This window comes from Crocodylus siamensis, chromosome 5 (genome assembly GCF_052110815.1).
Source record: "Crocodylus siamensis isolate JL-2025a chromosome 5, ASM5211081v1, whole genome shotgun sequence".
NCBI classification, from domain to species: domain Eukaryota; kingdom Metazoa; phylum Chordata; order Crocodylia; family Crocodylidae; genus Crocodylus; species Crocodylus siamensis.
This window is the reverse complement of record NC_143399.1, coordinates 36693529-36706284: the sequence shown is the minus strand read 5'-3', so window position 1 is coordinate 36706284 and position 12756 is coordinate 36693529. Positions and strand designations below refer to the sequence as shown.

At 40.9% G+C, this 12756-nt stretch overlaps 1 protein-coding gene across 1 annotated transcript in view; it reads right to left on the bottom strand.

Annotated features, from left to right (window-relative positions):
* PALMD (palmdelphin) overlaps positions 1 to 4392 on the bottom strand; it is a 44941-nt gene extending 40549 nt beyond the window's left edge. Inside the window, 1 exon segment of the mRNA XM_090049197.1 lies at positions 4104 to 4392. Within this exon segment, the coding sequence (XP_089905323.1) occupies positions 4104 to 4148 (45 nt within the window). The 5' untranslated portion in view covers positions 4149 to 4392.
* Between the last annotated feature and the right edge of the window lie 8364 nt (positions 4393 to 12756).

Genomic DNA, 12756 nt, shown 5'->3' with positions numbered 1-12756 from the left:
ATGACGCTTGCCAGCTCCTTGAGTACCCTGGGGTGCAGGTTGTCAGGGCCAGCTGACTTGAAGGTATCCAGCTTCTCAAGGTGTTGCTTCATGAGGTCAGCATTTATGGAGGGTAGGGGATCCCCCTCACCCAGATTTCCCTGTCCCATAGCAGTCATGGGCATCCCATGTGACTGATGAAAGACTGACTGATGGAGGGAAAGATGATCTTTTTGGATGTGTGGGGCAAAGATCTACCTACATCTCTCTCTCACCTATAGGCTGAGTTAAGTTGGGCTTGACCAATTGTGTTAAATGCAAGTCCTGTTTTATCTACAGGAGATCTGCCTGACTAAGCATTTCAAATTCTCTGTATGCAGGGGTGGAAACCTGTGGAAGCTCTAGCCAAAATGGGTCAATTTGCATCAAAAGCGGGGGGGAAGAGAAAAGATGCATCTAACTTCCAGGCTAAGTCTGGTTCATGGCTCTGCTGCTTGTTCATATTTTGGAGGGTGGAATCGCCATATAGGAAGATCACACAGGCAGCTCCTGCCTTGTCAAGACCACCAAAGGAGCTAACCCCTGCCAGCCCATCCACCTTTTTTGCTTAGATTTTTTGGGAGTATTCTTTCTTGTCCATGTGGATGAAAACATACCCCATCCTTTCTACAGGAATGGAAACTTTGCTGCTGTTGTCTGAGGCCAAGAAAACCTCATAATCTAAAAATGTTTTAAAACATTTCCACCATTTGTCCTTGTCATGGAAGGGAGACTTTGGACCTGATTAAGAGATCAAACACTGGTTCCTGTTATTTTGGTCTCAGCAATTTTTTTTCTCATAGCAAATGTTTCTGATCCTAACTTTACTATGAAAATGCTGTTTCTTTCCAATTAAAAAACCCCAACAAATTAGTGTTCTTTTAGTGGATCAAAGAATTTGTTTTGTTTTTTTCCCCCTTGTGTGCATCAGATAAGGGCACGCTAACTGTATAGTGTAACTGGTCAAATGGATCTATGTCTGAGGTTGGTACACAGGGAAGCAAAGGGGTCATTAGAACTTTAGGAGTGAAATAGAATCAAATTATTGAAAAAATGAGGTTTGTGAAAGATGTAAACAACTTGCAATGTACTACTGGCTTGTATTGTGGCTGTGTAGAGTTAAGGTACTGGGACTGCTAAGTAATTTTGAAAGCAATCATTTTAAAAACTTTTGCTCTTTATCAGATTTTCTAAGGATATGTAGAGACATTTGGAGAGGTTAGGGGAGGAGATTAGATCAAGTTAAAAATGGCCACCCCATCTAAGGTAACTCAGGATGGGGAAGAATAGTGTGTGTGGGGGGTAAGTGAGGTCTGCAGGGGAGCTTGGGGGGGAGTGGGGTGTGCTTGTGGGGATGGTGGGGACTGGCAGTATTGTGAGGACAAGCAGGGTCCACTGGGGGGGTGTTGGTGGGGTCCAGGAGGGCTTGGCAGGATCAGGGGAGCAAGCATGGCCCATGGGGGTGGGGGGCTAGGAGAGCTTTTCTTCCCCCCCCCCCCCCCCCCCGAACACCTCGCCCAGACCAGGAGCTATATTTAGCCTCCTGATCCCCGCCCCCCCGCCAACCCTAGACAAACAAGCTCCCCTGGCTAACCTACTTTTTCTGATCCTGCCCACACCTCCCCCACCCCAGCTACATTTAATCAGCTCCTGGCACTGGCGAATGCTAGTAAGACCAGCACCAGAAGCAGCTTGCAGGATGGGGGGGTTGGCAGGCTCAGCAGAAGGGCTGGCTGGTCTGTGTGTGTGTGCCTGGGGGATGGATAGGAAGGGCACAGCCCTGCTGCTGGGGTCACCATGTAGACTTTCCCAGGCCCAGGGCTATGCTGAGATCTGTACAGAAGTTCAGTTAGATCAGTTTCACCTGACCCAATGTGTTAGCTTGCCTCTAAATTATACCTCTTATTATATTGGGTCAGCCATTTTTATACTGATGTAAATTTCCTGAACTTCTGTACAGTTCATGTTTAGAGCCTTGGTTAGGTCAATCTAAGTATAAGGCCTATACCTGGGCAAATTAAATTAGATTGTGTGACCATTTTTAATGTGAACTAACCTTCTTCCTACCTCTCTGAAAGTCTGTACCTAGCCTAAGTGTCTGCACAGCGCTACCCTCTCTGACCAATCTCTTGGTTATACCAGCAGTTAAGATCTCCAGATTGCTTTCATATCACCATGAAACACCTGTACAATATTTGATATGTATCAATGCAGCTTTCTTAAACTTGTGTATTGCAGCTTTTTAACTTAACTAGAGATCCACTGGTCAATTTTTATTTGGTGGGAAGGATATTTTATTTTCATAATGCACTATTAATAAATACTCTACGCATTTTAAAAGTGGAAGATTGATGCAGCAGCCATCATAGTCGGTTGCAAGTAGTTACTTTATACAGCAATTGTGATATTTTAAGGACCTGGCCAAAAACTAAGCCTGACTGTACATTTCCTGTAACAGCAAAATGGGATGCTGGAAGCTGTTGCAGGTCTTGGAAAATGCTTTGCAAGTTTTCCTGGGTAGACAAAAATGTAGCTAGAAAACTCTATTCCCTGTCAGGACTTTGGGTTCACCTGAAGCAGTTCTGCTGCTCCCACTCCTTCAATGAAACTCAAAGAAGGACAAGAAAGTATATGGGGTGGGAGAATAGCCCCAATGAAATCCACTTCTCAGCTTTGAGCCTGTATGCCAAAGACAAGGTTCAGGGTTATTAGCCTGGCTAAACCCTATTAAAGGTAATGAAAACGCTTCCAATTAAAGGGTAGGAATTGGATCAAGCCATAAACAAATTATGGGTGAGTGGCTATCAACGATGACCAGAGGGAGGTGGTTAGCCATGTTAATCTGAAGACAGTCAGAAGATGGGGTACATATGAAGGATATATATAGAATAAAATAAATAAATTATATATTATTTTGTGATATAGCACAAGCTTGTGTGAGCTGAAGCATCTAATGAAGTGAGCCTTAGCCCATGAAAATGTGTGCATTTGCACTCGTTTATATCTTATTTAGTTAGTCTATAAAGTGCATATCTACCCTGTCTTCTGGATCTCAAACAACATCAAAATTAACTTGTCTATTCAGTCTATCTGAATTTCCATGCGGGAGTGTTTACATTTTGCTACTGAAAAATTTAGCATTAATATACTCTTTGTCTGCTATTTATTTGGGCTTCCTGTTGTTTTTGACAGCTAATTTCAATGTTATGTAATGTAACAAAATGGAAAAGTGGTTCTTCTATCTTAGGGTTTTATCTTGCTAATTAGCTGTAACAAATAAACTTTCCTTCAATGATTTCCTTTTCTTTTATCTCACAGGGCCCAATTCTTTCTCAGTTTCATCTCTATAACTGAGTTGATACCACTGTCACATTTGTTTTTGTTACATAAGCCATATACAAGCCCCTTTAAAAAATATAATAGTTTCTACAACTACATAAGTATTCAAACTTTCAAAGCAATTCTCTTTTGTGAAAGGAATTGAAGTTGCCTTCTAAAGTCTTTAGCATATGCTGCATTCTTTATAAATGTAATCTATTCCAAGGTTCTATTGAAAATTGATAAGCAGGACTTCAATCCATGCATTTCCTTCTTTCTTTTACAATATTACATTTTGCTACCTGCAAAAACTAGCAATAATTCTGTAATTATACTTTGTTTTACAATTTAGGAAGAAAAACTTTTGGTTCCCTAGTTAGTTTTTGCTTGGGAAAAGACTTGTTTTTGTAGCCTCTTGAGTGAGAAGACCTGCTTTTTGACCTTCAGACAAGTGCATTCAGTTGTGACAAGAGCTTTAGATATCTTCTCAGGTCTAACAATGACTTGCACATCTATGTTAAATGTGCTGGATTTAATTTTTAAGTGTATGAACAATACATATTAAAATCAGTACAGGCAACTTTGTTGCATCACAGCAAAATAATAATAAGAAAAATACTATATATGCTTTTCAAGCTGAAATAGACCTTTTTTCCCTTTTCCTTTATAGAACAAATGATCCTTCAGAAAATATACAGCAGAATGTTAATGCATTGCTTTTACTAAGCTATTTTTATATTGAGTTAGTTATAACTGTGAGCACTTACTGTTATGGCCTGGAATCTTTCCTTCAGCAGTTCAGCTTCTTCCATTCTAGAAATCCAAAACAGACTAGTAGTGAAGGGAGGTGAAATGATACCATAGGCAAAGAGCCTCCTGATTGGGTTACAGGAAAAATGCTGAGATGTCTGAGCTTCAACTCCACAGCTGAGAGAAGGAAGAATTCCTGACTTATCAGGAGTCTCTGAACAGATGAGCGAATCAGTCCAGACAGACACATGTAATGAGGGTGTGCTGGGGAGGCAGACGTGGAGAGTGCTGGCATGAGTTGACTGACAAGTTGGAACAGAGGCACACCAGCTCTTTTCCTTCAGAAGCTGCCAACTCTTTGTTTTAATATGCACAGTTAGCATGCCATAGTTTCTTTAACTGTTTCATGCCCAAACCATAATTTTCTAGGAACATGGCATTAATCTAGTTTTATACAAGTGACAATCTTCATGTATGTGTTCTTACACACATTTCAAGTAAAACCTAAAGATCTTCCTGTTCTATAGTTTGAAACGGATGCATATGTTAGACCCATTTTAATGCTAGTACTATAGATGCATGGAGTCCACTGAGACCCTCCTTTCAAAGCACCTTCTTAAAGAGTTTTCTCTTGAGGTGCCTTCATAGTTCAGGTAGAATTTTCAGACTGATATTACAGAGTAGAACAAAACTTTAGGGGTTATGCTGTAAATAAGTATTAATCTGATCATAGTAGGGGCAGAGCCTCAGGCTTCATTAAGAGTCTTGCCTGAGGAAGGATTTTATTTTGAGCATTATTAGGATGCATTTGGAATTCTTATGCTATGTTCTGACATGTCTCATATTAGACTTCCTCACAGCTGTTTTTGAGGTCTTCTGTCTTGGACTGTAGCTGTAAATGGTATTATTCTGCTTAAGGATGGCATACTTTTTGACCTGTCCAGGCCTTTCTAGTAGTGGGAATGAATCTTCTAAAATCAGAGTAGAAAACTTGCAAAACAAGTGGAACTGCCTTGAGCAAAATCCAGTCACTGAAAACATGCTGGTATGCAAGTTAAGGCTGAACCTGAGCAGTAGTAAGATGTAATGTAAGGCTGGAATCACTTCATAACTCTGAGCATCATGTCATTGAGATCTCTATAAGGCTATGCAGACTAGGAGGAGTCATTATCCCTTCTTTATTTTCCAGTAAAAACTGCAATATTCAAACCAGAGCATTGTGCTGATAATCGACCCGTAAAACAATATAATTCTTGTTGGCACACTCCAATGTCTGACCTCGTCCTAGGAGTGGAAAATGTTCTTATGTCTTCCTGGGCCCTGAGTTAGGTTCATTCAGACTTCAGTGTTCCACAGATCTACTTTCCATTTAGATTTAAAAACCTTCCATTAAATCTCTTCACTGCCTGCCAGTAGCTCATCACCTGGGCTTTGCTCCTGAACTACATCTAGGGTCTAAACAGCTCTTTTCAAACTCTTTGCTTCAGGTTCCCATGTAACAGTGGCTGTTTCCTAGATGGGCCTAGAAGTCTCCAAACCTATGAAACTAGGATTATGCCACAGCAAATGAACTACTGATAATTGTTGGCATGCTTCAGAACTGAATACTTATTAAGGAGATATTCAGTGCGTTGTGCTGCCTCTGTGGATCCTGGTATGAATCAATATTTAATTGCACACTCCATCTTTTTTCTCTGTCACTACTTGCCCATGAACCCAAGTGATATGTTCCCTCCAGAGAGAGAGATTAGGGATATGTTAGTGTCTTCTGATGAAATCTGCCTTGATTTTTCAGTCTAAAACTTGCAGTGAATCAAGTTTATTGTGGAACTACATCGTATTCTTTGTTTCAGAGGCAACATTGCTCTTTCTGGTGTGGGTTATTACTTAACTTCAGAAATACCACAGAAGAGACAGTTCTATCAGTTGAAAGCCAAGTGTACCCATTTAGTTAAAAAACGACTGTTAAAAATTATTTTAAAAAATTGATCTTGCAAGTGTGGCAGGCCATGGCAATTTGGTTGCATTCAGAAAAACATTCCAATATGGGCTTAAAAACAAGTTTTTACATATGCTTGGTAATTATTTCCCTGACACACAAAGTTCAGTAAATAAAAATAATTCTTTGTAGCAGTTACTGAGGATTTATAGGACACCTATGGAAACCATCTCATTTTGATTAATACCTTCTTTTTATTTTTTATTTCATTCTTAAATCCCATAAGACTTGTCTTTGGTTTTGGAAGGTAATGTGAACTTCAGCGTGTGTAAAACATCACTCATTACTAATTGAAATAATAGCTGGAGTGTGTGTTGGAGCTATGATGGTCTTGAAAATGTATGAGGTGCCACAATTTTTTAATGATACTTTTTATTGGACCAACCTTCTCCAGGTCTGCTTCTTTCTTACATCTGAAGAAGGGCACTTTGTGCCTGAAAGCTTGTCCAGCATCTCTCCCAAATGTACATTTGGTCCAGTAAAAGATATCACAAAAACAAACAACACCCCCCACCGGTCTCTCATGAACGATGATGCTAAACAAAGAGTACTATGTTTTGGATCAGATTTGTTTTTTCTAACATCCATAGGACTCCATAATTTGAAATCAATGCAAGTACAGAATTGAGACCAACATATAGAGTCCAGGAACCTGTTCTTCCAGTATCTTGCACTTTAGCCAGGTACAGGCATTACACTTATACCAGTATAAGTGATTGGAAACTGGTCTACACCTGTAAGCAAACAGCAGCAGAACACGTAGACTGGTTTAAAAATGGCAGGACCCAGTCTAAGACCTGGATCAATGTGGTATTGGACTTCACTGATTTAGGTTACACACCAGTCTATCGAACTTCTTTACCAGATCCCCTACTGACTCAAGTTTTATAGCTGTCCTCTAGCATCCCAGGTGCCTTTGCAGCTCCCTGCTAACCTCCCCCTCGCAAGGAGGCTTGTTAGAACTCAGCTTGTGCTTGGCTGTTCTGGCCAAGTTGCTAGCCGGCTCCACCCCCAGACTGTTGCCAAGATGAGCCAGAAAAGCCTCTGTTTCCAGCTCTGTCTCCAGCCAGCTGTCAGGTGCAGCCAGGTGGAATGGCGGGGGGCATGCTGGACATGGGGGAGCAGTCCCCCCTCCTCCTACTGCTCTGTCCTGCAGACACACAGATTCTAGCGTTCCCCCTTCCTCCCCTCTGCCTGGCTGCAGCTGATAGATTCCTGTGGCTGGCAGAGTAGCAAGGTTGGGGGGACTTCTCCCCTCTTCTCGGCAGCCAGTCAAGGGGGGCCCACCTGTTTGGCTGGGCTCAGGAGTCTCTGGAAGCTCGGGGAGCCAGCAGGGCACACTGGGAGGCATGCAGAAGCACCCCTAGCCTGCTGGCCTCCGCCAGTGCGGCAGCTTGTATGCTTCTACCCCTTCACCAAAGGGCAAATGTGTTTTCTGTTCATTCCCACACTTACCTAGGGTGTTTAAAGTAAAATGTGTGACTTGGATCACTTCTGCCTCAGGCTTTTTGTACCTGGCCATTGTGTCTTTGTTTTTACCTGTGAAAAGTGAATACAAAATGGATGCATTCTGATTTGATTTTACCATTCACTTTGCACAGGCATAAACCACCACATGAAGGAGCTGGGCCCAGTGGAACTCCTGATACAAATCTGTTTCAGAATGAGGGCCTAAAGAAAAAAATGCTTCTTGACTGACTCTGTGTGTGTGTGTGTGTGTGTGTAGTGATTCAATCGGAGGGAATTTCAAATGTTCAAGTGACAGCACCCAGGAAAATTTATTCTGCTCAGTTTGGTCTCAGTTCCCATTTGGTTTGTGTAGTAAGCTTGCGGCAGAAGAAAATATTTGTAGCTTTGACACAATCTTTCTGAGGAGGCATGGTACTAAGGTGTCTCTGTTCTCTACAAGCTCCTGGGTGTGATTTCCCCATGCATTTTTGTAGCTGTTTGCTTAGTAGATATAAATATCCACAATTTTATAGTTAGGCCTAGGAAGTTGGTATAAAATAGTCCAATGCGAGTAGGCAGCTATTTGATCCGGCTTCGTATCCAGCCACTTCAGATGCCAGTGAACCAATCCAGAGCTCTGGACCGGGTTCCCACTTTGATCCAGCTTGAATCCAAAGCTTTGGAGCCGCCTCGGAGATCTAGCCATAGGGTATAATGGGGAATCAATGAAATATCTATAAATTTGTTGATTTTTGTTTGATTTGGATTAAACTTGCAGGGGTGGTAACCTATGCTGAGAGCATGAAGCCTACCATGTTTCAAGAAGATCGGTGCAGGGGTTTGGGGGGAACTGTACCCCAAATTCTTGAAAGCAAAACTCATGTCACGTGTATGTGTTACAGGCTTGCAGGCTTTATGGCCACAGCAGGGGCCACCATCCCTGCAGCTTTCACCCTGCTGTACCTTAACACACAGTGTCACCCATGGCATGAATTTTGCCTGTCAGCAGCTTGAGGTGCAGTTCCCCCGCAAACCCCTGCACCGATCTTAAAATTTGGCAGGCTTTGTGGCCTCACCAGGGGCCACCACTCCTGCAGTTTTTACCCTCGTGTTATAACACATAGATGTGACATGAGTTTTCTTTCAAGAATTTGGGGTACAGTTCCCCCCAAACCCCTGCACCGATCTTCTTGAAACTTGTCAGACTTCATGCTCTCAGCAGAGGCTGTAACCTCTGTTAATGTCATCCAGATCAGACAAAAAACACCAAAGTTATAGATATTTCATTGATTTCCCATTATACCCTATGGCCAGATCTCTGAAGCAGCTCCAAAGCTTTTCTGAAGCACTTCAGAAGCTCCAAACCGCTTTGGAAAGCCTAATGAAGCCAGTGCTTCGATCCAGACAAGCTGCTTCAGATGCTGAAGCGTCTGAAGCTTCTCTGGATCTGAAGCATGGTCTGAAGCCTTGCACAGCCCTACAACTTCCCTCTGGTTTAAATGCACAGAGTTCAGGGGAACACAATCAAAGGTGCTCTATCTACAGCTCCCACTGCTAAGAGTGCAGTGTGACTTCTTTTGGAGTCTCAGTGGCAGCCAGACTTAACTTTAAGTTGAATTTTAGTGGGACTTGGGTTTGAAAACACCTATAGATAATTAGTATACTTACTGATTTAATATAAAAGATGTATTTGCAAGAATTTAATATTTCTGCCCATCATCTAAATCAGACAGGCTTTGAAGTTACCTTAAATAAAGGAAAGGTGACTATCCGCTAATGTTAGGGGGCTCTAAGTGGCCATTATTATAATAGGTATTTAAAGTTTATTTCTCATTTAGCATGTTGCTAAATAATTTTTTTTCCTTCAACCTTTAGGTTATTTTCCAGTTAGAGTTGGATGGGACCTCAAGTGGTCATCTAGTTCAAACCCCTGCTCAAAGCAACTTGAGACCATTGCTCCTTATTCTGTCCCCTGCCACCACTGACAACAGTACAGCTCCATCCTCTTTGGAATCCCCCGTCAGGTAGTTAAAGGCTGCTATTAAATCACCCCTTTGTCTTCTCTTCTGCAGACCAAGCAAGCCCAGTTTCCTCAGCCTCTCTACAGAAGTCGTGTCCCAGCCACTGAACCATTTTCATTGCCCTCCACTGGACTCTCTCCAGCTTGTCCACATCCCTTCTGTAGTGGGGGCCCAATACTGGACACAATACTCCAAGTGTGGCTGCATGTTGCTAGGTAGAGTTTTTCCTTCATCCTTTAGGTCATTTTCCAGTTATGTTGATCCTATTCTAAACTGGATTTATGCAGCAGGAAAAGAAATGGGACAGGTGTCCCTTTTATCTTCTATTAAGCCTGCTTCATCAGTGACAGTAACCAAGATGTTGCATATTGTCAGTTCAGTAAAGCCGAGCAGCTGTGCTGTGCTTTCATTCTTTAAGATTTTTGGACTAAGGTTTTTGAAAGCTGCCAGCCAAAATATTTCCAAAGGAGGCTAAGCAGAAAGCAGGGTAGGGTGGCCTGCAACTATTACCTAACCTGTAAATTTAAAGAAAAAAAATCTAGTTGAAAAGTATAATTGTAAACTATAATTATATAAACTATAATTTCTGTTTCAGTTGCTAAATTTATATTTGGCCTCTGACAACTGATATTCTGAGTTATGCAGAAGATGTTTGTTGTTGCTTGATCCATCATGAAAAGTGCACTTTCCTCTCCCCTTTATTCATTCCTTTCTATTTTGCCATGGATTCCTAATATAGGACTCAACTTGCCTAATGTGTGCCCAAAACAAATGGGGAAAATTGCATTATGAAGTAAGTAACAAAATGGGTGGGAATTCCCAGGGAACACCTTGATAAAAATTCACAAATGGACCTGGAGAAAAACTCACAGCTGGAAATGAACTTGCTTGTCTCTTTGTTTCTAAAGCAAAGTCTAAACAGCATAATGGATATATCATGCCACAGGAGGATTGGAAAAGCTGTTCTTTATCTGTTTCCTTTCAACTTCCAAGAATATCCTTACTTATGCCATTTACTTTTCATTTATAAAAATGGTGTTAAAAAAGCTATGGCAGCCTAACTTTCCCTTGATGACAGTTTTGCAACATCAGTGAAAATGGAATTGGAGGCCCTAAAATCTGAAAAAGTGTACTTTGATTTAAGAGCGTTTCTTTTCAAAAGAGAAGGCTCTTGGTGCATGTGCAATTTGTTGGAGTAGGTAATCCCCGTTTTTAGGATGTAGACATTTGACTAGAGGTATGGGGCAGATTCTCAGCTTGTATAAAATGGCATAGCCCCATTTATTCCTCTTATACTGCCTCCTTTTAAAAGTAAATTAAACTAATCTAACCCTGAGCAAATTCAGGATACGGTCTGTATTTTCTGTAAGTGCTGTAACTGATTTTTTCTTTTCTGTCCATGATCATGCATCTGAAGTGATGTGTTTGCTTCCCCTTTTAAGTAGAACAGAGAAAGTTTTAGGGGGAGCAAACTAACTTTAATTCTGAGTTTCTGTATGAGGAGAGGCAGTCTCTAATGTTGTCAAGATTCAAATTTATATAATGCTTTAAAGATTAAAATTAAAATAACAAGTAAAGCTATTCTCACAAAATTCTAAAGAGGAAAATCTTGTAAGTTTATTCCACAGAGGCTTAAATAAGAGTTAACCCCCTCCCCCCTCCACCCCCCCACCAAAATCTTGGGGCAGTTTTCCAAGTAAGCAGCTTTTGGGGAGATTTGCCTATCAGCAATGCATCTTTTTACAACATCCATGTAAGAATCTATATTAAGCATCAAACAGTTAGTCTGTGCAGCACATCCAGCTGCTTCATTCGAGACTGTTTTCTCAATGGCATGGCATCTATCACTTTATATCTGGGTATACATTTGGTTTGCTTTGCCACACACAACCTATTTGAGGTTTTAGAGACTTTTTTGATCAGTAGATGCCACTTTGCCTTGATGTTTTGCAAGGAAGATGACTGAAGTGAACTGAAGACTAGGACACTGGGAGGATTCAGGCAACACTCTTAATAAATGTAAAACCTTAAACTGAGGAAAAGGAAATAACTACAGGACAGTACAAAGTGAGAGGAAGTTACCAAGCAGTGACACCCATCACATTAAAGGGAGTTTTTCTTATGATCTCTTTAACACTAAACTAGCAAAATGTTTTCTTGCATCCCCAAGGACTACAAACTTGTGAGCAAGGTTGGGAGGTCAGATGTTTCATGAAGGGATTTTGACTGGTGATCTGGTACAGTATGTAGAAATATTTTAAGACAGTAAGAAGAACTGAATAGAGACATCTTTAAATATTATCCCTAGGATATTTAGTAGTTCCTGACAACAACGAAAGTATTTATGGATTATGGACATTTATGTAGATTTTTTCTGTGGCTTTGTGCAGTAATATTTGTTAAATGTGGTGTTTTTCCATTTTTTCATAATATCACACCAAGTGATTTTTATTTGAATCATCTTAGCTATGGTAACCTATTGAAAAATGCTCACAATATTATTTTAGTCAGCGTATGGAATAAAGTAGCTTGCATTCTGAAAGGTACCCATAGATTGAAAATATTTCCCCATCTTGGCTTTCCCTCAGCTTGCTTATCTATTTCCCTCCTCCTTTAGGCTCTTGGGGTGAAGTCCTGGTTATACTGAAGTCATGGATAAAATGTCTATTAAATATAGCGAGGGCAGGATCTCACCCTTGATGTCAGGTTTTCAAGAGTTTGAATAGGTGCCAATGTTCAGTACCCAACTTGCTGAGCTCCCTTGCAATATACAACCTTTGATAGCAGGTTATATGGTTTAGTTCATCCATTGAGGATACTGCAGGATATATTGGTTTGTGCAAATTCAGAAGATACGTCTGCTTTCCTTGCTTGCAAGTAGGCCCATATCCTGAGTTTCTTGGAGGAAAGGCCTAAAGTTATTTTGTTCCTGTTGGTGGAACTCCCTTCCTATTTCTATTCATAACAACCAGTTTGCTACAGCTTTCAAGCCAGGCTAAAGAAATAGTAATTAGTAATTGCCTTTTACTGCATTGCCACACTTCAGTTTCCAGTATACTTGTCCTAGGAATATTTTCTTAGCAAAGAAAACATTGTCCTACAAGCAATAGATATGCTAATATGGTGGATCTACTCTTTAGGTGCAAAATACCTGTTGTTAACCAGCCACAGAAATATCTTGTACTGACTGTAATTCATCTC